This window comes from Hippopotamus amphibius, chromosome 2, assembly GCF_030028045.1.
Source record: "Hippopotamus amphibius kiboko isolate mHipAmp2 chromosome 2, mHipAmp2.hap2, whole genome shotgun sequence".
NCBI classification, from domain to species: Eukaryota; Metazoa; Chordata; class Mammalia; order Artiodactyla; family Hippopotamidae; genus Hippopotamus; species Hippopotamus amphibius.
In genome coordinates, this window is record NC_080187.1 from 204,721,423 (window position 1) to 204,745,459 (window position 24,037).

At 39.4% G+C, this 24,037-nt stretch overlaps 1 protein-coding gene across 2 annotated transcripts in view; it reads left to right on the plus strand.

Moving 5' to 3' along the window:
• The window catches only part of RAB8B (RAB8B, member RAS oncogene family), a 60,312-nt gene that overhangs the window by 31,543 nt on the left and 4,732 nt on the right, over window positions 1–24,037 (plus strand). For both annotated transcript variants that reach the window (XM_057723877.1, XM_057723879.1), the window contains exons 2-7: window positions 10,382–10,442; window positions 13,611–13,671; window positions 18,879–18,956; window positions 19,947–20,036; window positions 21,260–21,325; window positions 23,650–23,700. In XM_057723877.1, the coding sequence (XP_057579860.1) occupies window positions 10,382–10,442; window positions 13,611–13,671; window positions 18,879–18,956; window positions 19,947–20,036; window positions 21,260–21,325; window positions 23,650–23,700 (407 nt within the window). The remainder of the gene's footprint in view (window positions 1–10,381; window positions 10,443–13,610; window positions 13,672–18,878; window positions 18,957–19,946; window positions 20,037–21,259; window positions 21,326–23,649; window positions 23,701–24,037) is intronic.

Sequence of the window (24,037 nt, forward strand, 5' to 3'; positions counted from 1 at the left end):
CCAGTTGTAACATTGTATTCTGTTTTAAAAGTCAAGCCAAGGAAGTAGTAGGCGGCATAATTCTTTATCACCCTATAAAGTTACAAAAATGTCTCAAGTATTTGGAGGTGGATGGCTGTATATCTATGAGATATGTATAATGGGCTGGTAGAAGTGTTTATTATATGCATGAAGGCTATAGGGTGGTGTCAACTTTAAACTTTTGTATCATAGGGAAGTGTGCTTACAAATCAGTATGATACAATCACCTGTAAATGAAAAAGTTTTTCATTTTTGATTGGGAAAACTATATTCTGTTTGTGCCATTTTTGTTGATTTTTGTCTCATCCTTTTGCTTGCATATACCCCATCTGTCTTTTTTAACCCTACTCATTAGCAATAGCTTATTATAATTTTCCATCTGCCACCCTGGCTGCAGTAAGCTGTAAGTGTTTCTTAATTTTACTATACTTTTGTGGCATTGATGGTGGTTTTGATCAAGAAAAGGCTTTTTTGCTAACTAGATTCAGGGCAGTGTGAGTTTGCAGTTATGTTTATTTTATAATCTCTGATCATTTTCCTTTTATCTAGAGAAAAGTCAGTGGGAGAAGAGGATGGGAGGGGTGAGGTGGGTGCTGTATGACTTTAGATGATTCTTCTCTTCAGCCTCCAGGAATTTGGTACAGACCCTTACCTCCGCCCCCATTAAAAGTTGATTTGTATTAACTGGGTGAAGAAAATTGAATTTTAACATTTTGCACCAATATAAGCTGAAATCTTAAACAAGTGTTTGGAAATTTTCCTGGAAAATAATAAAATTGTAGCTAAAGTTTATTTCAGCGCTAGTTGCTAGCTGGTATATTGATAACAATCTTTTTTGGTTTTCCTATTTTAAGAACTCATTCTCAAAGGGAAAATATACATCATTTGTTTTTAGTTGCACCATGCAATGTTGTTACTTAATTCATTTTTTTTTTCTTTTTAGCTTTCATTTACCTCCAGATGAATGGAAAATATGACACATAGTCAATACTTGGAAAGATTTAAAGGATCAGTTTCGATGCATTTTTGGTGCAACATCATTGGAATGTAGTTGTAATTTTTTCCAGTGGTAATTCCAGTGATTTGGCAGTATGGCTTTCCCATAGCAATAAAATGTAAAATCTGGGATTTGCTTTTTTAGCTTCATCTTTTGAATAACCACAGTATTTCCTTCACCCTTAAGAGAAACAGCCCTGACCCTGAGTTGTCAAAGTACAAACAAAGAAATTCCAGGTTAGGACTCCTAACTGGAGGGGTTTGCCTGTTACAAAGGTACTCTTTCTCAGAAACTGGATAGAGCAGAGGAGATGTAGCTGGTTTCATTGGGGAGCAGTTTGGTTCATGGAGTGGTCATGAATTAAGCAGGAGAAAAGATGGAAATCTCAGAGGCATTCGGAACTTTTATTCTTCAAGGAAGTCTAGTTCATAAATTAGGCTTTTATGAAGAGATTTTATTGAAGGGAAAACATCTGTTCATTGAAAGCCTCTAAAATCCACATTTTGACAACTTCAAGCACATTTCCAGATTGAGTAACACTTAAAACACATTTCCTTTTGAAAGTGCAAGATTTGCAAAAGAGACTTGTGCATTCTTTGGCCATTCTCAGCTTGTGAGTTGAATGCTGGCTCCTTAATCAGATTTAAAATTCTCAATCCTTGCTAGGTGTTTCCATATACTTTATCTGAGTTGTTGTAGCTGTGTTATTACACTTTATTTGCCAATTCTGTTTTTCTCTCTTGACATTTTGGCAGCTCTAGCATTAAAACCCTTGTATTTGTAATTCAGTTATATTTTAGTAGTTACCATTTGGCATTATAGTGATGTGTTATTTTGGCCTTTCATTGCCCGACGACGTTTTAAGGGTTAATTAGATCTTTATATTTTAATCTATAAAGCTCTTTGAGACTCTCTAATATAGAGATTCCGTAAAGCTATTCTTAAGTGCACTATTTTTGTATCTGATACACATGTTTATGGCTTGAAGAAAAATTAGTAAATCTTTCCTCATTTCTAGAATTGGTTTGTGAATTTTTCTTTTGTTGGTGTGATTAGATTTTATGGGTTCAGCTGTCTTATGAAGAATGCCAAGAATTGAATTTAATTCGGTGACAAGTAGGAAATTCCAAAACACTGTAAAGATGTGCAGCTTTTTCAGCAGGAAGTGGTGATATGTCACTGTTGATTTACACCATAAGTGGGGTTTCATTTACCACTTCCTATTCACAGAGTAGAAGAACCAAAGAAATCTGAAAACTTCTAGTTGGTCTTCTTTTTAGTATATCAGATGTCCTTTCCTTTAAGGGCAAATTATATTTGCAGCCCACTTGCTAGTCCACCTTTAAAACAAAAACAAAAACAAAAACAAAACCTTTCCAGTGCTGGATTTAACAAAACTAGCATATTTGGCTGCCCATGATGATTTCAGACTGTTGTCAAAAGGTCTTCTAAATTTATTCTTAATGTGTTTTTCCTCTTGAGCTTTAGATTTTCTAATTTTCAAATAAGAAAACATAGTAAATTTGAATATAAGTGAATAAAATAAAAGATAGTTCTAAATATATGCAGCAAAGTTGGCACTGGGTGGAAATGTGCTTTTATGAACTTAGTGTGTTTTTAAAAAAGAACAATGCTTGAACACCCTTCTTTCAATCTAAGTAACATTCTTAACTTTATTTCTACTTTTACACATTTTTTCCAAGTCCTTTATTTTGGAAAAGAAGTAGTGTAAAGCTTTAATCTATGACTCGTATTTTTTCCTATTTCATTAATCTGTTTTTCTAATTAGAGCTTTTAGCGAATTATCCTGAAGTCAGGTACTTTAAAATTTTATTATTCTCCATGTTTAAAAATCCACAGAAAAACATAAGCAAAATATGGTTGTCAGCGTTTCAAAACTGGCAGCATCCATCTACACTGTATTTTCATTATTAATAATAAAAATCTTGAGTAAGGAAGTGAATGTAATATTTCTTTAAAGTGGATTTCAATATTTGAAAAACTTTGTTTCTATTTCTGGAGTATCTCTGAAATGTAAATAGACAAACCACATAACTCATATTCAGATAGCCTGGATCACAGGTGTTTGTTGTTCTCAAATGTACTTTTGAAACAAAGTAGATTTTTTTCTTTTTAATTGTAAAAGTGCAGTGTTGAACTTCTGCTTCTTCAAGTGGGTCAAAGGGGATAGATGACCTGTGTTTTATCTCCCTTGCTGTGAGGCACTGGGGTAAAACTCAGCATTGGAGTCTTGCATTGCTATCGTTCATTGAAAGGCTCAGTATCCCAGAAATCTGATTTTTTTTTTCATGGCTCTCTTGACTTCAGCCAAATTGGACTTTTAGAAGAGCATCAGTGGGAACCACATGTGTAAAACCTCAGTTGAACGACAGTCCCTACTGTTTCTCCACCCCTGTTTTTCCTGGGCCAGGCAACAGAATTCCCCAAGTGACCTGAGAGAGAAGAGAGAGCTGTGTGTATTCTAAGCTCTAGCACCCACAGAGCAAAAATGCATCAAGTCACAGCTTAGGCTGAAGGTCAGGACAGCTCCCTGGCCCCCGAGAGTTAGTTCTGAAGGCCAGGAAAAGGCCTTCTTCGTACTGTTTCCCACATTGTAGCAGCAGTGATGTCCTTTTACCCATTCATAAACTCGGGCAACCTCCCTGTTCTTTTGAAACAGAAAAGGTTTCGTTGTTATATCTGTTGGCTGACTAATTTGACTTCAGTGTAAAAGAATTTTGTCAGTCTGTTCGCTCTTCATGTTAAATCATATCTAACTTGCAGAACTTCTCTCTAAAGTCTGTTAACTCTGGACTTCGGCCAAGTTCAAAGTTTCCATGCCTTTCTTTTACTGGTTAAGCCCTCCCTCAGCTGCCTCCAAGTCCACCACTGGTTTCTGAGAACGGTCTGATTAATAAGCAGTGCTTTGGGCAAGTGCTTGGTCCGTATCCCTCACTGGAGCCTCACTGCCAGCCTCCGCCAGGTCCTGTTCCCATGGGTCACCCTGAACCATGCAGAGGCCTCAGGTACACTCCACCTTCTCCCCAGAGGTGCAGGGCGGCCCCCCTTCCCCAGCCAGAGCCTCCTCCCTGTCCCATTAGAGATGGAAAAGCAGAGCTCCTTTGTTGCTCTCCCACAGTGCCATTCCCAACAATGACTACCTGTGTATTCCTCCCTTGTCCTTGGCTCAAATGGAAGCTCCTTTTCCTCCAGGCAGGGAAGGAAGTGTCCTTGATACCCCTACTTGAAATCTGAGTGGCCAGCACGCCTTGCTACCCCAAACCCCTCATCTGCCCCCTCACTTTCTGAACTTGATCCAGTCTTGCTATCACCCCATAACTGGTCACCAAGTGCTCAGTCTATTGAACAGAGCACGAAGGCCCTCTTTGTATTGAATAAGTTGGGGAGGGAGCGATGCCTGCTTTTCCCTGGCCTAAATCTTCTCGGGTGCCTTTCATCTATACACTTTGGTTTTTCTCCTGCCAAGAATAAATGCGTGCCCCCCTATGTCATTTTTCTAGTAACTAGTCATTGCTTTTAAAAAAACATGAACACATTTAGGCATACAAAAGTATACCTAATAAACACTCCCACATCCATGTACCACCACTCACTATTAGAAATAATAGATTACAAGAGTTGAAGTCCCCGTGAACCCCTCCCTAACCCCTCCTCTTCTGTTTCTCTCCAGAGGTAACAGCTGTCCAGATTTTGTTGATAATTTTTGTTGCTGTTGATAAATTTACACTTTAAATACACATGGATAGATGTATAAATGATACATACTGTTGTTTTTGGTATTATTGAAATTTTAGAGATGGTTGGACTCCGTGCACGTCTGCAGTTGCTCTTTTCACTTGACATTGTTTTGAGCTTCACTCGTGTTGATACACGTGACTCTTGTGCACTGCTCCCTAGTATTTGCTTGTTGATCAAGGCATTGTTGGCCTTGTATACCAGGGCATTTCCGCTGTTGCTAGTGCTTTGCTCTGACCCTTAAAGAGGAGGCCTCCTCAGGGAGAGGTGGACATTCTTGTATGTATCTCTTCGGGAAGACCTGATCGTCAAATGCCAAAATCTGATTTTAACCCCATTTGGAATTGGCCTCCGTGAAGCTGGGTAAATTGCTGCACCTCCCTGGGCCTCAGTTTTCCGCGGCACAGGGGGAGGACTGAACTAAATGATCACTAGAATTCTGTGATGCCTTTCATTCTTCCCTCTGTGCCTCCTTAGGCTGGATAATATGTGTCAGTGATGAGCAGCCATTTAGCAGGAGAATCAGTTCAGAAAAGATAAAAATCTATGAGTGAGTATGTGTGTGTGTGTGTGTGTGTTTAAATTCAGAGTGAAAAATGATTTTGCGTCCCTTGCGAATGTTTTCTTACAATTTAGATTTCCTAGTTTATTGACTGGATAAATATTAATGAGAAAACTGGCGCTTCTTTAAAGCCATCAAAAAATTAACGTCAGGGCATATTCAAGGAACATGGAAGCGACGATGACGTCTTCTCTGGAGCATAGATGCTGGCAGTGCTGCCAGCCGGGTAGGCTGCGTGCAGCCTGGCGGCGCATGGAGTGCTCATGAAGTGGGATGACTCAGGGTTGTCATTTTGAACGGGAATTATTGTATTATGTGCTGCCAAAAAATGATGCTTTCTAAAAGGCTTTTGAAATACGGGGGGCTTTTTGACCCTAAGTGTAATCCTCTTCAGAAGCTAAGTTTTTTGAGATTGTATAGTCCTTTTAAAGGGAGGGGGAAAAAAAGTTGCCCCCTTACTGCCAGGATGAGCTTAGGTTCTTGCTGCTGCCAATATGACCACCTCCTCCTTTGCAGTCTCTAATCGTTTGGGGCTAGAGCATAAACCAGATCTTTGGAGCTGTGGATTCGGGAACTTTCCTAGCAGTGAAGATCATGGTTTAGCCCAGAGATGGTGTGGCAGCTACTTGGGTTGCTCCTTGTCTTTTTTTTCCTTCATGCTTGCTTTCTTGTTCGTGGCTGAACACAAGGAGAGAAATTACCTTCGGAGAAGTACTGTAGTTATCATGAAATGTCATAACATTCATGCCAGGGTAGCATTGATAGCTGTTAGGATTTGTCTGTTTCATGTAGCTATGAATATAAAATTTTATTAAATAAACTTATATTGTTCTGACAGGTACTATGATTGATCCAACAGCTTTCCCCTTTCTCCTATTTTTAGCAGCCCTGTGGATCAGGCGGAGTGACCCAGCTCCAGGGATGGGCCTTGATTAATCTAAATTTAGGGATGGGTTTAGATTAATCCAATCTTGGTAACTGCCCTTGGCAGTGATTAGTTCAGGAGCTCAGCTTTGGCCCCCAGAACATGACATTCCCATGGTTATAAATCCAGAAATGAGACATGAAGGAAAGGTTGCTGGAGGCTTTGGGGAAACATTTCCTCACTTTTAAGAGAGAAGCACAGGAAAATGATCTTTCTTCTTAGTATTGCTGTTGTGGTCAGGAACTGCTGTCAGTCAGAGGATGAAATTGATACTCCCACGGGGGCAGAGCCAAAGGAGGTACAGAGAAATGAGCCGGAACTACTGCATTGAGCCATCTCTGAACCCCAACTCACCACTGGGCTTGTCATATGAGTCAACAAATTTCCTTAAGCTAGTTTGATTTGGGGTTGTTTGCAGCAGAAAGCATCCTAATTGATATGATTATATTATTATTCTTACGACTGGTTATTCTTTTAATTCTGGAGTAGCCTCAGAAAGTTGTCTTTCCTTTAAAGTATTAACGCACTGTATATTCTACTGATATTGTTGACAAAACTAATTGTAATGTAGAGATCTCCATTTTCTTAGTGTCCTAAGATTTCTCAGCATCCTTACTATTCTCATTCGAGTATACCAACAAAACTTTGACCTCCCAAGGTTTTCTTAACTCTCTCCACACTTAGTAGAATTTAACCTTTACTTAATTACACTGGGGTATTTAACCTTTCATTTAGTATCTACTGTGTACAAGTTTCTGTGTGCAGCCTAATTGGCAAAGGGGGAATGGAGCCTTTGCTTGATGTGAGAGCAATGTGTTAATAAACCCAGTGACACAGTATTGAATTGCTGTGCAGAAGCGAGGCCTGGAGTTAGGGATGGACGGGGTGGAGAGGAGAGCTGAGGAGGGGAGGACCATAGGGTAGAGTGGCATCCTCAGAGAAGGCTACCAAGTGAGGTGGCCATGCACATGCAGGGGGAGGAGCTGAGAGGCCCAGTGAGAGAAACAGAGGCTGAAGTTGGAGAGAGGCTGTGCGGGTGGTGGTGTTGGGAGAGCGGTGCATCTGGTGGGAAAGGCTGGATGGCCAGGCCGAGGAAGTTGGCTCCATGGCTTCTCGAATAGGGAGGTGACGTTACCACAGGGCTTGCTGAAAGCTGTTCTCACAGTGGCATGCAGGGGAATTAGACCAGGGAGAGGCGTTGGCACAGCACCCTGGGAAGCCGTTAACCATGATCCATGCGTGAGGTGACAAGAGCTGCAGGATACTAGCATCTGAATGTGTAATATCTTACATCTGTATGGAATTTCAGAGTTCCCACAGCACAATCAAACACGTTATCTAATTTATCTAATAAGATTCAATGTTTTTTATGGATGAGAATGTGGAGGTTCAGAGCAGATAGGCAACCTCCTAAAAACTGTTAATGACAGACCCCAGCCTGCAATCTAGGTCTTTTGACTTCCAGGGCCAGTGCTTTTCACTAATAACTTAAGTGATATTTCCCATTTTTAGTGAGATTCATGTGTTAATTTGACTGTGCTCTACAGCATCTGTCTGTCAGCTGGCTCCTGACAGCAGCATCAACCAAAGCTAAATACCAGTTCACAGCTCTTGTAAAACATTGAAAACCTCTGAATAGTGAACAGTTAAGTATCACAGGTAATGGTAGAACCTCCTCCAATAACAGAAAGGTAATCCTTCTAACAAATACAAAAAACAAAAGGCTTGGTCAGTAGAAAGTTTCCTTCAGTGTTTCACATGAATGGAGAGTAACTGAGACTTAAGGGAGCCTCAGAATAGCTTTGTTGAATAAAAGTGGAAAAGTTGCCCATGACTCCTGACTACAGGTAAAAACAACCTTGAAAGAACAGGAGTTACATCTTAATAAAACAGAATAAGGAAAAGTATTCATTTGGCAGGCATTTTGATAGACATCATCTTTGATTTAAAATGTGAATGAACTATTAAAAGATGAATTGTTGAATGACTTTATTCTTCTAGTTAAGAAAGTTATTTTCTGGAGATGCAGTAGATATTTTGGAAGTCATGAATTTTTCTTTTTTACTGTGGGAAAAAAAACAAAAACAAAAAACAAACAAGCCAAAAAAAACCCCAACATGTAAAGTTTACCATCTTAACCATTTTTTTCAGTGCAGTTAGTAGTATTAAGTATATTCACATTGTTGTGAAATAGATCTCCAGAACTTTTTCATCTTGCAAATCTGAAACTTTATGCCCATTAAACAACAGCTTTCCTTTCTCCCCGCTCCCTTCACCCCTTCATAACCACCATTCTATTTTCTGTTTCTATGAATTTGGGAAATTATGAATTTTTTTAAAATGTTAATATCAAGAAACAATTATTGATTGCCTACCAGGTGTTGGACATTGTTCTTGATGCGAGGACCAGAAAGAGATAAAGGCTAGAGAGAATCCCTAGAGGGTCTTTGATACACTGGATTTGGAGATACATAAAAAGATAAATCACAGTAAAAATCAATGTGTGTTAAGTCTTAAATGAATAATGGCCATAGTAAATTCTGTGTGCTGCTTGCTAATAATGATATTTGTGCTGTGTTGCTAAGTTTTGCTTCCGCAACTGCAGACCCTGCAATAGTCAGGTACCTTAGAGGAGCAAATGTGAGCCAGATAACCTGGGGATATTAGGTATGAGATTGTTAACATTACGTGGTTATTAGTGAGGGGAAAGAATGAGAAGCTGTTCTGCTAGATTAGCCTGGGGTGATTGTGGCCTCATTCAAGATTCACAAGTGTACCTGAAAAGGTTCGCTGGGGGGAAAAGTGCCCCGTAGGAGAAGGGGCAAATCCGCTTGGTTTATGCTTTGCCTTATATGAAGCTGGAGCCAGCAAGCAGCCTTTTTGGGTGTTCTCAATGTTCTTATGTAGAAATGCTGTAGTAAGGTAGCCCTTGAAGGCTTTTCTCCCTCCAAGTAGCTGCAGTTGACGTTTAAGTCACTTTAGAGGATACATAATTGACATGTTTTCTGGAAATGTCTTGGAAACCACTTTAAGGGGTTCTATGGAGAATGCGAAGGAGACCTCTGAAACAAAGCTGAGTAGCCAGATGATGAGGATTTAGCACTTTACAGCTGAGCCGCGTTCTCTAACTAGTCCCTTCCCGAAGGGCAGCAGCCTGTTTGTTGCTGAGAAATGATAGAGGATGCTGATCTTTGTCAGGGACTTTGTGGTTCTTTGTAGTTGAAATTGCTGAGTAAGTTTTGAGCTACCATAGTGGGGGGGGAGGCAGGTGAGGGAGGGGTTGAACTTTGGAGTTGCTGGAGCCGCAGATGACTTTCACATGCTACCTGTCAGGCCGGTTGAGTGCTTCTGAACTTTGGCTTCAGGTTAGAATCACCTGGGGAGCTTTTAAAATTTCAGTGCGCAGATCTGGCCCTTGACCAATTACGTCAGAATCTCAGAATCTGGAGAAGGGAGCAGGCCTAGTCATGATTATTTTTCTTTTTCTTTTAAGTTCTTCAGGTAATTCTAAAGTGCAGCCAGGGCTAAAAGCCCTTTTAGCTATTTCAGCACCAGCCAGAAAGATGTGGGGAACATGTATTAACATGTATGTAAAATACTTGCTAACTGTATAAAATAAATATACAGGCTTTCCCATCCCTGCCTTCAAATAGGTGGGTTTTGTTTTGTTTTTTCTTACTTAGCCAGTTGCAGATTCTAAAGAAACAAGTGGAAGGAGGTGGAAGAAAACAAAAAGAGGTCTCATGGCCTGCTTTAGGGAAGGGCAGGGCTTGAGGGGTGGGTAGGATGTTTTGTGTATCTGTATTTCAGGAAGTAGAAAATGTGGCATGTTCTCAATCTATCTGAATTATGTAACTTTGAGGGATGTGAGCCATTTGTGTCAAAATAATGAGGCATATAATACGTTGCATTTAACATATGTGGGAATTCTTTGCAGGGTAATTAGCATTCCTTTCTTCAGCCAGTATTCAGAGGAAACATACCGTTCACACCCTCTCTGTGTTCACATTTTCCAGTGCGTTGGAGAGCTTTTTTTCAATAGAAATCTTTGTCCTTTTCCTAATAAGACTTGGATTATATTTGAGGAAATTTAGCATGTCTTTCTTTCTTTTTCTGGCAGGAATTGATTTTAAAATCAGAACAATAGAACTAGATGGAAAGAAAATTAAGCTTCAGATATGGTAAGTAAAAAAATGCGTATGCACACAGCATTTCTACCTTAATCAGGAATTGAAAGCGGGAATTAAAAGGTGGATTGTGGTAAATTAGAGGTACCCCTTGGTAGCTAAAACATCTTTTCTTTATCAGAACCAAGGGGAAGTGGGTAAGTATTCAAAGGTATCTCCACCAAGAGTGGGATGGTAAGGATGATATCACTAACTCTCACAGCCAGGAGAAATTTGAGAACTCATTCTTCCAAATGCTAATTTTATAGGGGAGTAAATTAAATTCTAAAGCGTGTCAGTTATTTTTCCATTGTAGTTGGTGCAGCTGTGAAATCAGATAAGGCAAAGTACTCAAGTGGTAGGATCCCCAAGTGAAGTGCTGATCTAGAGTTCAGCCTCTAAACTAAGGACCTAGAGCTGTTTGCTTCCCTTCTTGGGGCCTACTTGTCCTTATTTATAAATTGATCGGTCAGACTGATAACATCTGAGTTCCCTTCCAGCTCTGATAGTTTCTCATTTATTTGCATATTTTTTCTCCGGAAATAAAAAATGGGGAACACTGCACTGGAGAATAAGGAAGGAAAAAGGCATGCCTGTCGTCATCTCTCATGCTGTAATATGCAAGGCAAAGATCTCCTTATGATCGACCAACTCTGACTGGTTAATTCCTGAAGAATTTGTCAAACTACAGTGAATAAATATAGTTCCTGCAGATTGCCTGGTTGAGTATTTTGGGCTTCAACTCAAACTCTTAGATTTTTTTTTTAATCTCCTATAAACTGATTTAATTGCTTTCAGTATAGGGCCTTCCATGGAGCCACACAGATCTGGAGCCTTGAGGAAGGTTTTTGATGATGTTTACTGATCTAGTGTGTGATGATAACAGCAGGAAACAAAGCTTAGAAATTTAGAGCATCATGGACTTAAGACAAGCAGGGCAAAATAGTAAAGTAATACATATACAGCAGCTTTTTCCTTAGGCCGATTTTCTTACTTGAATTTCAGAACCGGGATAGAACTAGAACATTATATTGAAACCCACCAGGCTTTCTTTTCTCTCTTTCTTTTTTTTTCTTTCTTTTTTTTTTTTGTGGGTGTGATAACTGTTTTTTGGTTTTTTTTGTTTTGGTTTGGTGTTGTTAAAATTTTATTTATTTATTTATTGGCTGCGTTGCGTCTTCATTGCTGTGCATGGGCTTTCTCTAGTTGTGGAGAGTGGGGGCTACTCTTCGTTGTGGTGCAGGCTTCTTATTTCGGTGGCTTCTCTTGTTACAGAGCATGGGCTCTAGGCTCTCGGGCTTCAGTAGTTGTGGCACATGGGCTTAGCTGCTCCACAGCATGTGGGATCTTCCTGGACTAGGGCTCGAACCCATGTACCCTGCATTGGCAGGCGGATTCTTAACCACTGCGCCACCAGGGAAGCCCACCAGCCTTTGTTTTATAGGAAACTGGGACATAGAGTGGTGAAGTCCATCTGAGGGCATGTATCTGGGTTAGTGACAGAACTGAGACAACTACCCAGATCTCCTGGAACCTTGTGTCAGCTTCACGTATTAGCCTCATATAGAGATTTCCACTTTACTTCATTGGAAAACATTGTGAAGATCATCACATGCTACTGTTTTCATCTGTTAGCATGTAATAAGAAGTCAAATATTTTAAAGATTAAAAAAAAAACTATTTTAAGGGGGAAGCAAAGAGAACCTCTGATCCTGTGCTGTATAGTCCTGATCACAACAGTAAGGAATATTTCTAGGAGCCTGTGGGTGGTCAGCTAATTAGAACTCCATGGCACTATTTATCATTACTCTCGGCAGCAACATAGTCTCCATTCAGCCTTCATGACCTGCATTTAGGATGGTAGGCTTTCTCCTCCGTCCTTGCTGCAGAGCTGGTTCTAAATCAAGTGGCATGTTAGAATCAAAATATGGTTAGTCTGCTCCTGTTTTCCCCATGATTTGTTTGCTGAGTACCAAACAAGTGCCTGTGTATCTAATCCTGATCAGTGAGAGGATGGTAGAATAAGATATTGGTAGTGTGAGGCCAGGCCCTGCACTAAACAGCCAAGGCCTAGGATGCTTGAGTATCATTTAAGGGTATGCGCTGTTTAGTGGCAGAACTGGGACCGCAGCACACCTGAGCCTGTTTCCTCTTCTGTAGAACAAGGATGATGGTAATACCACCACACTGAGCTGTGGTGGGCATCATTTGAGCACCACGTGAAAGTATTTTGTAAGGTATACATAAATGGTAAGGTATTTATTAATGTTTTAAATTTACGTATTTCCCTTGGGACTTTATCTTATTTGGGTTTGGTATGTATTAGATTTTTAGTATATTTCCACAAATGCCTCTCTTTTAGAAGCAATCAGATTATACAATTTAGTTTTGTCTTGATAGCACAGGGAGTGGAATTAGCTCTGGCAGGAAGTGGCAAATTTAGGAATATTGATTTTTCCCAGATATCAAGGAAATTTGACTTCCTTTGTAGGGGTTGGTTTAGTAAATGTAATTTGAAATGGCATTTTTCAGAATGTATTTTAATGGTATGTCATCAGCTGAAAAAGCAAGAATAAATGCAAGTTTATGTAATTTTGAGGTGTTGTTCGTATTTTGAAGTCCTTGTCAACAATTATGTGTTGAACTCCAGGGTCTCATTTAATCACAGGCTCTAGAGCTGAAAAAGTTCTCGAGGAGATCTATTTCAGTGTGCTCTACTGAGCAGCGCTGACACAGTAATAAGTCCAGCCCAACTGCTTGCTTTGTACAGAAATCAGACTTTCAGTCAAGAGAGCAAAATGCCTTAATCATTAGGCATTTATAAAAAGGATTAGAACTGCCTCTAGGAGCCCAAGAATTTAGAACTATTCTCTGTTCTGTCCCTCATGTGGTTGATGAACACAACATGCCAGATCCTAGGAGGGCCGTGCATTTTCCCATTGCTGCTTTTGTCTCCAAGGTCCAAGACCCAAGTCATTGTGAGCTCCTGACAGGCTCCTGTGGCCACCGCCGCCTCCAGCTCACAGACGCACAACAGGCTCCCTTTGTGTCTCATTCCCCATCTCCCTGAAACCACTGCATTTGTGAGCAGACCACAATTATATCTCCTACAGCTTCGCATCTCTCCTCAGCGATATTGGTGATGACTTTTCAAATCACTGTCTCCTTTGTTTCAAATTTTAGGGACACAGCGGGTCAGGAAAGATTTCGAACCATCACGACAGCATACTACAGAGGAGCCATGGTGAGTATGCTTTAGGGTTTTGTGGAAATAAAATATGAGTATTCATTCGTCAGGTTTGTAGGTTTCAAGTTAGAGTCTAGTAAATTGGAGAAAATAGATTTTTTGATGTGAAAACAACATTTAAAGGGTTTTTTATGTTTTGTGATTCGTAGCTGTGCACTCTGCCACTGGCCTTCATATTAATCACGTAATTAGCTTGGAGATGTGTTAGAACTCCTCCACACATTCTGAGTGATGGTATATTTTTGTGCTTTGTCCTTTTATTGTTACCTTTGCCAAATCTTAGCGCACCACAAGCTCTGTGACTAAATATTCATTTCTTGCACCCTCTCCCCATTCAGCCCTGCCACCGTCACCCCTTATCTCTCACCAGGTCCACAACATCCACTCCTATTGGCTCATCTCTCTGGAGTCTCCTCCACTAGCATTCTGTCAGCTGGCCAGGAAGTGGCCGAATGACCTGTGACTCTCTGAGGCTTAGAATCTGGTGAATCTTGACTACCAAGTCTTTCTGTGCTATATCTTAGGCTTATCCTTGTCATCATAACCTCATCTCTTGGCTGTTTTCCATCCTTAGATGTTTCATCTATACAACCCATTATACTGTTGGCTCAGGGTAGATTCTGTGTGGTGCTGTGAGTACAATGGAGAATGAGTCAGCTTAGAAGCTGAACTGAACTACACCTAGAATGGCAAACCCAGGACCGGGCTTTATCTCTGGCTTTTAGGCCTAAGCCAGGTATAACTTGGAGCTTTAAATTGTGATGAAACCCAGTATGCTCAGAGAGTCCTCGAAGGTTGAACCGTTGAGATCGTGTAGCCCAACCTAGTAGGCTGTGGGGTGCCAGCTGCCATCATACCCAGCTCATTGCATAAAAGACTGTTGTGCTCCTGAGAGTGGTGTGGAGGGGACGGAGCTGTAGGGGTGATAGCCGTCCCTTTGCTGCAGAAAGATGTGATCTGAATGCACGGATCCTTCTGTTACCGTGCCGCCCTCCCTTCCTCCTCCACTCACCCTCCGTTATTTGAGTTTCACTGACATCCTTACACAGAAGTGGGGATTCCTTGTGGGAATTCCTTTTTAAAGCTCTACCACCTTGGCACTATATACCACTAAGCATTTTATATGTATATATTCTCCAGCATATAATACTTTTAATATTGTAAAAGGTCATCCTTTTAGGAAGGGCAGTTGTCAGTTACTCTCTATTTTGCTTAGATTGGAATCAAAGAGACAGGACTTATCTTGTGTGAAAAAGTTTGTTTGTTATTTATTTCCCCCAGAAAGGATTTTTTTCCCCCTCCCCCACCTCCCCTCCCCTCCCCCACCTCCCCTCCCCTCCCCCAGAAAGGATTTTAGATGTAAATAAGAACATCTTTACAGGGATGATTTAGAATAGTTTATAGGTAATTTTAATTAGAGGCATCTTATAAACACAGGCCTTTATACTGACCAATTTTTTATTTTCTAGGAATGATGTATTGATACCACTTTCAAGCTTGTTTCTGCTAGAGAGTGGGCAAGAACACTTAGAATGTTGGAGCAGTTGTTTCCCTTGGCTGTGTAGTTCTAGTTCACGGTATAAGGAAAGAGGTCATTGAAATGTGTTCTTTAATTTAGGTTTGAGGATGGTCTGTCTTTTTTCATTTATCCACTGCCTAGCCTTTTTTTTGCATTACTGCAAATAATTAAAAATTGTTGCTATTCTAAGATATACTGTCCTTTCCACTTTGAAAGTAGGGATTTTTGTCTCTTCTGTTTTGCTGTGATGCCAGGACCTTATACATAGTAGATGCTCAATAAGTACTTGCTGAAGGAGTGAATCAGTGAAACATTTCAGACCTAGAAACAATCTTAGATACATCTTCAGGAAATCCTGCTCTAGTTGAGTCTTGGATCCTGCATGTCATCTGTTCCAGCGGGATGTGGGGCCATCGTGTTCTCACTGGGACATGTTCTCATTTCAGCAAGTGGTGCTTCTGGCAGGTTTAGTTTGGTTGGCTCAGGTACGCAGCATTTTGGTAAGCACAATACTGAGTCTGCCACCATGGCAGAGTCCTTTGGCCTATTTCAAACTGTTTAGCAACATTTGTAGGCATAGCAATAACCCTGGTGGACAATCAGGCTTTGGGGGGAAAAGGGACCATATCATTGCATTATCAACATTTCTCAGTACTGTCTTGTGAACTCTAAAGAGGCTGTTGTTGTTAAAGGTATGTATACTAGATATATAAAGTTCTTAAGTGGTATACCTGAATTTGTATTTCCAACTGATTCATAATATCAGTTAGCTTACAAACATAGGAAATAATTGAAAGGTTTCTGTTGTTGAAACCAAAGATATAAATTAATAATAGCCGCCAGTTATTGACTCAAGCTGTGTCCTGGGTTCTAGGTAAAGTACTTTACAAATAACATCACAGAAGATCCTCAAAAATCCACTGTGAAAGATGTGCTGTCCTCATTTCCCAAATGAGGAAATGCAGACTGAGTGGGATAAAATAAGTCTCCAGCATCTCCCTGGTAGCATGTGGCAGAGCCCAGACTTGGTGCTTCTGACTCCAGAGTCTGTGCCCTTAACCGCTACACTGTGTTCACACTTCCTGTGCTAACCATCCAGAGTGCTACTTGACAGACAGCAGTAAAGATCAAGGTTGTCCATGTAGCCCAAAGGGTAGTCGAGCTCTGGCAGTTTTTTGGTTAATTTTAATATTGTAGACAGCTAAGCGGTTTGAATCAGGAATTATTCAGATTGCATTTTGAGGCTTTTTAAAATTGTGGTAAAATATATGTAATATAAAATTTAACATTTAAGTATACAGTTCTCTGCTTTTATTTTTGTTCTTTAATTACCTTAGTAATTGTAAAATCTTCTTTACAGTGTAGCCAAAGTTAAACATTTGCATTTGAGGCTAGGAGGAGGGGGGATAGAGAAGAATGTTGTTTGTCACTTAAATTTAAATAATATCTATTTTCCTCATTGTCAGAAGGTTACATGTAGTATACAAAGCTTTGACAATCCCAAGAAATCATCTAAAATTCCACCACCATGAGAGGTTGCTTCAGTTAACACTTTGCTGTATTTCCTGGATTCGTTTATCTATGTGTACATGTGTGTTTTATATAATTTATATTTATTTACATTTACATTTTATATTTATTTACAAAGTTGGAAGCCAGACCCTGAAAGATTTTGCCTACTATTTAAGGAATTTTAATTTAATTATGAGTGTAATGGAGAGATGCTAAAGGATCTTAAGCAATGATGTGGTAACTCTGGCACCCGTGTGGGGAGTGGATTAGAGGAGGTTAAGAATGAAAGCAGGGAGACTTAAGTCATCCTGGTAAAGGCTCATTGATGAGAATGTGAATAAGGCCATGCATGCGGGCATCAGATGGTGGAAATGTTGAGGTTGTTGAGTCTACAGGACTCAGTGAATGGCTCGTAGCGGAGAAGAGATTACTCCCAGGGATCTGCTTGGGCTGGCTGGCAGGGTCGTATTGCCCTCCTTCAAAAACAAGAGTACAAGGAGGAAGAGGAGATTTGGAGGGGACAAAGACAACTTCCTATTTCACTTAGCTGAGTTTTCAGTGACCACAGGAGCCTTCTGGGAACTGATGGCCAGTCAGTGTTCTCCAGGGTGCACCTGACCACCATCTATGTCTTGGCCTCATCTTGTGTCCTTCTCCTGCTGGATCTGGGCACTCTTGCCAAGCTGACAGTCTGTGTTTTTTTTGTTTGTTTGTTTGTTTTAAGAACTTTTATTGAGATACAGTTAACATACAATAAACTGCATATATTTAGAGTGTACTATTTGGTGTCCCAATCTCCCAATTCATTACCCCCCAACCCTCCCCACTTTCCCCACTTGGTGTCCATATGTTTTTTCTCTACATCTGTGTCTCTATTTCTGCCTTGCAAACCGGTTGATTTGTACCATTTTTCTATAGTCCACATATATGTGTTAACATACGATATTTGTTTTTCTCTTTCTGACTCACTTCACTCTGTGTGACAGTCTCTAGGTCCATCCATGTCTCTACAGATGTCCCAGTTTCATTGCTAAGCTGGTAGTCTTTGACTCAGTCGAGTAGGTTCTGGGCCTTTCTGGTGAGCAAGATATTTATCAGGTTTCTGCTATGTCGCAGGCACTCAGAGCTTCCCCTCTTCACCCCAGCCTCTACCCCTTTGCCCAGTTCAAGTCTACTCAGTCCTCAGGCCTTGGCTTTAATGTCATTTTCGCAGGGAAACCTTCCCTGAACTACCCCAGACCCTCAACCAGATTAGATGAGCATTTTTACTCAGAGCTCCTCATGCTTCTTCATAGCAACTGTCTAAATTATAATTATAGAATTATTGGTTCATTGTTTTCTTTGCTAGCCATCCATGAGAAGAAGGAGCCTTGTCTATCTTATTCACTGCTAGTAGCATGTGGTATGCTATCAGGCACATCGTATGTGCTCACTAAATATTTGTTGAAATGGATGGACTGGGGGTGAATCTAGCACTTAATACACAAGTGTGGTCTTGTGGTATAGATTTTGGAATAGGTAGCATACAGGTGTCGGTTGAAACATTTAGAAGATAGACCGTTTAAAAACACCAGACAGGGGTCTTCTAAAATATGATGACAATGCCTTTCATTAAACTGTGCAACAAATGCATTATATTTTAAATGTCTGTGATTTACTTAGACAGATAGTAACTTTTTTTAGGTTAGTAACATTTTGATCAGTTCATGTAAAAAGAAATCTAAAGCCCTATGGTTACAATGTTAGTATAAGAGTACCAAGCAAGATAATTTCTACTTAGAATAAACAAGTGCACAACAGAAGTGATTACCTCTCACTCTCAACATTGTCTCTATTTTAACTTAAACATCCTTTTAGCTTCAGTTGGTGCCAATTCTTATCATATGAGGTCAGGTAGAAAGGGTGTATCACCTTTACTATAATCACTAATTCATTAAAGGTTAACAGTAAAAAAAAGGTTAACAGAGTATTTATTTACATGGTGAGACAATGGAAGACTTTATTTACTTATTTCTGTTTCTCTGTACTTTAGATTTTTATTATAAATTCCCTTCATATAAAAGACAGAAAAAGGACCAACATAAGGTTTCTGGAGGAGAAGAGTACGTTGACATTATATTCTTTAACTTTAAATGTATAAAGTACTAAATAAAGATCTTTTTTCCTCTTATAGGGAATTATGCTGGTCTATGACATCACAAATGAAAAGTCCTTTGACAATATTAAAAATTGGATAAGAAACATTGAAGAGGTATGTATGGAAAGAGAGTGGATACTAGAGAAGAGTCCTGCTGGGTTCTTGTAAAGGGCTCCTTCTGTCTCCCTGTCACTCAGCTGAGCTGCTAGGAAGTAGGGCGTGGGCAGGTCAGGCCCTCCTCTCTCAGGAGTGCCAGGGAGGGTGACATCTCTGGTACCACCAGTCTGACTGCTTTGCTGGCCTGGGGGGTGCAGACAGAGGAACAGATACACAGAATTTTTAAACTTGACCCCGACCTTGAAAATAATTTAATCCAAGCCCCCATTTTTCACATGAGAAGACTGAGGCCAGAAAGAGGTGACTTGCACGTGCTCATAGAGCCTTTAAAAAGGAGAGCAAGGATGAAAACATCTGGTTCGCAGGTTCTGTCTGTTCCACCAGGCTGTTTGGCAAAAATATATCTTTATTCCAGCAATTTATCGTTTTGCCCTTCTAACATTTTCTTCATTTTAGATATTTAAAATCTGAGTTAGTTCCAGTTTGATTGCTATTAAGATTTTTTAAAATACCTTTGACATTTTGGAAAGAAATCTGACACTGAAATAATTTCATACACATTTGTATTTATATAACTTCATACACAATTATATTTGAATTTATTGTTTAAGTAGTTCAGTATCCAGAATACCTTCCCCATTGGCTCACTTAGTACGGAGGTTTTGTCCCTTCTTTGACCCAAACTAACATTTGGAAGTTTCATTGTTAGATAACTTTAAGTTTTATTTTTGTCTATTCATGTACCAAAAGAGATGTGAGAATGACTGCAAGCCTTTTGGAAACAAGCTTGCGTGGACTCTTATGCTGTAGCTTTCCCCTCCTCTCATCTTTACAGTTTTTCTCTGAATCAGGCCTTGTGTTGAATGAAAGATCATTTGTCTTCTAATTAAATTAGTGGATCTGTTTCTGACAGGTTAGAATTTGCCTGCTGAATAAAACTGTGTTTTTCTCAGGTTGTTTTTCTAACATACTATTTCCTCCCTGCAGCATGCCTCTTCAGATGTTGAAAGAATGATCCTGGGTAACAAATGTGATATGAATGACAAAAGACAAGTGTCAAAAGAAAGAGGGGAGAAGGTAAATTTGAACTGAATGCATAAAGATTGGAACCCACTCACGTTAAGCATTCATTTTCTTACTATTTTTTAATTATTGATTTAAGTTTAAAAATACTTTAACCCATGAAAAAAACAACAAAGAGTTGTAATCCGTACTTGAATGGTATGAATTAGTATTCGAGCTCCAACTGCATATACTGTGTAGTCATGACATTCCTAAAGAATTCGCTGTTTTCTGGGAGATATAAATTGGTCCTTTTTCAGATTCCTGCAGCTTAGAGTTCAGGCTCTTTCTCCCATATCTGTGTGCAGATGCCCAGTTTTGAAGTTAAACCACTTCATTCTCTTTGAAAAAAAGTAATAGGATAGGTGAAGTTTCAACAGTAATCATTTTTCAATTCTTTTTCTTTTCCTTCTAAGACTATTTTAGTACGCATTAGATTTAGGTCATTATGGATAAACTTTTTGTAAACTCATCAAGCTATGGATGTCATTTATAGGCATTTCTCTATTTTGTGTCCTGCAAAACAAGAATTTGTTATATGTACGTATTCATTTCTATGACATTTTCCAAATTGACTTAGAGGCTTCAATTTTTTAAGTCTTGGAATTTTGTTTTAGCCTTTTTTTAGTGATACAAGCAAAATGCATTTTGTTTTTCAATCTGACTGCAACCTTTTTTTCCCCTAAAAACGTTCCCTTAATCTTGGTGTTGCAAATGAACTGGGAACTCTTTGGAAATAGATGGAAATATAGAAGTGTTCGCAATTTGCCGCAATGAATAGAAACCCTAGCAGTGAGTACTTAGTATTTTAAGCTTTTGTTCTTTTATGCACCAATTTATTTAAAAAAATGAAAAGTTACAGTAGTAACTGTTGGACGTTTGTATTTTGGGTGCAGATAAAAGGGGCAGATATGTCCCAAGTTAATGATAGGGGTGAGTGTCTCGTAGGTTTTCTAGTGATTATATTAGAGAACTACAGGTATCACAGGAAAAAGGGGAAGGACTTAAGTTATGTTTTGAGTGGAAGTGGTGCCATTTTACTTGCTTAAGATGATAAAGTTAGATATCTACATTTCAAACACAATACAATAGAAGAAAGCGAAAAAAATTTGAGAACCGCAGGAGTTCTGAACTAGCTACTTTCTTTCCCTTTGGGACTTGGAAAAACCTAAAAAATATAAATGCTCTATATGTTCAAGAAACTTGCACTGAATTTAAACATTCTCTTTGTCTTTCAGTTAGCAATCGACTATGGCATTAAATTCTTGGAGACAAGTGCAAAATCCAGTACGAATGTAGAAGAGGTGAGAAGGAAATGTTTGGTGACTTGTTATGTAATAGCATTAGTGTCTTAGGTGCCTGAGTTCAAGCAGCTCTCCAAGCCTTGGTATTCCCTGAGTTAGTGAATGCCTTGTGGGAACTCCGCTTCCATTTTGTAAACTTTTCTTGCTTCTGTCTTTTGTGTGGACCCTGGCTGTTGGATTTCTAGCACCCCCCCCTCCACGTGGGAAATATTAGACTGCTCAGTTAAGAGTCACTGAACAGAAGACGGAAGTGCAGGTTATGTTCAGTTTTGCCCCTTGGGAAGCTGGAAATCCTCCTCTGGCCGACCAAGCACAGTGTCCTCTGCTCATTTATCATCGTTCATGCCATCCTACAGTAGCCTGTAGCACGGAGTCTTAATTACTTTCACGTCTGCACTCTCTCAAGAGGGAATTGTTAACTTATCAAACAGATTCCCTTAGTGTCTGTGTTTGAAGTCAATTAAACATGATGCATTTTAACACAATGGCATTACGTAGAAATAAGAAAGTGTGTTTATCAGAGAGTACTTTTAATAAGTTTTCAGTAACTTAACTGTTAAAACCAAATTATCTAAAGTTTTCTAAGAATAGATTTTCTTTACCAAGGGCACAGTTGTTGATAATGTTTTCTTTTTTAGAAACATTTTTAAACTGATCATAAAAATAATACACGTACTATGTGTTAATACACGTAATTTACTTAACCATAATACTGATGGTTTCATAAACATTTAATCTCTCAAGCTATTCACTGGTCACCATGACATCATAACTAAAAATTGAGACTTGAATGACTTGACTAGTGGACACTGATCAGAACTTTTTCTTTCTTTTGAATAACTAATAGTCATTTTTTCCAGTTGGCTAATGGGTGTTAGGAAATAGGAAGCCTCTACTGATTTATTTACTCAAGCACAGATACGCAGAAAAATGCTTCCTTTTGCTTTCCACAGAAGGATTTCCTTTCATCAGAAAGAGGGGAGCCTCTTCAGTCCGCTTTCATGGTGGAGACAGGAGAAAAGCTTGCTCACTGAGATGGCCCACGTAGAATTGCTGTCACAGAACAAGCTCTGTACCCTGGCTTAATGGAGCAGGCTTCCGTCTCTGTTAGTCCTGTGCCCTAATCACACCTGTGACTTAGAGAGAGCATTGAGTTGGGGATTTCCTGGCAGTCCAGTGGTTAGGAGTTTGTGCTCTCAGTGCCGAGGGCCCGGGTTCAATCCCTGATCAGGGAACTAAGATCCTGCAAGCTGCTCTGTGTGGCTTAAGAGAAAAAAAGAGAGAGAGAGGGAGAGAGCATTGAGCTATGGAAATAAAGACCTGGGGATTGCCCGAGCTGCTTATTCTGGCCAGGTATTCTGCAGACCTTAGCAGTTTTCCCAGAGCTTTAACTTAGCCTGAAAAATCAGGATGGGCTTATTACTTAGAAACTTTGACTCACATGTGACCAGTGTGACAGTGAGACACTGATAAGGATTGATAATAGTAGTCATCACATTGCTTCTTTTTTGACTGGTTTGGGAATAATCATCTTTTTGCAGAACATTTTTGGGGGCATCAGGAGTGACTGGGAACAACTGACATACCAGTGGGTGTAGCATGGAGACAGCTGAAGAAGCCTTGAGTCCTTGCTCTGTAGAAACAAAGTACATAGGGATGATAAGTTTCAAAAACGTTTGGCTTGGGTTTGGTTCAGGCGACACTAGGCGTAAAATGCCACTGAGATTTGTCCTGCTTCCATTTGAACTGATTTCCACGGTGGGGAATTTAGCCAAGCTGTAGGAACTGCTAGGGTTTTGGAATGTTGAGACATGGGAGGTTAATGTATTCTCAGGTATAAGAGTGAAAGCAATTTGAAACAGACGAGGTTGTGAATAAAAGGTAGAGATTTTTGTGAAAACAAATTTTAGAGCTATAGGATAATCCATAATTAGTCCTTCAGTTATTAAACATATATTCAGCATCTCCTAGACCAGGAACTGTGCCTCACTCTGGGGACGCACAGCTGCTTTAGAGCCTCCCGAGTGATCTTGGTGTACCTATAACTCAACAAGTGTCATATTAGGAACTTGTGCCAGATGTTATGTGTAGAAAATATTTGTTGAATGACAGTTTGATTACATTGGAAAACCTTTATGATATAATTGAAAAATAAGTTATAGTAGTCATGTGTCTGCTGTGATTGCAATTATATTCTTTTCCCAATTAAAAAACCTTAAAGTAATATATTTGTATTTTATAATGAAGTAATGAAAAAAAGGCTACATTTCTATTTTAAAAGATATTGTAAACATATAATAATGAAATTTTTGGTTTACCTTTAGGCATTTTTTACACTTGCACGAGATATAATGACAAAACTCAACAGAAAAATGGTTTGTATGACGTATAATTTTTATTTTCCTCATCCTGTTTTTAAACTTGTTTTCTTATTTGCGTTGTTTATTTATTTAATTAAAGGGATAGGCCTGATTATAATATATTCACCTTAACCCATTTTTTTCCCTGACTTACATTTTCACCTGGTTAAACTTTGTTTCTTATTTCTGTTTGTTAAAATTTCTTATTGCTGAACTGCAGCTATTTCAGTTCTTTCCTCTGGCTCTTTAAGTGGTCTTTAATTGAAGCTTGATCAGAATAATTAAAGTAATAATGGTACAAATTAAACTTTTTCATCTCTATATCAGTATGTAATTATGATCTTGAAGTTGC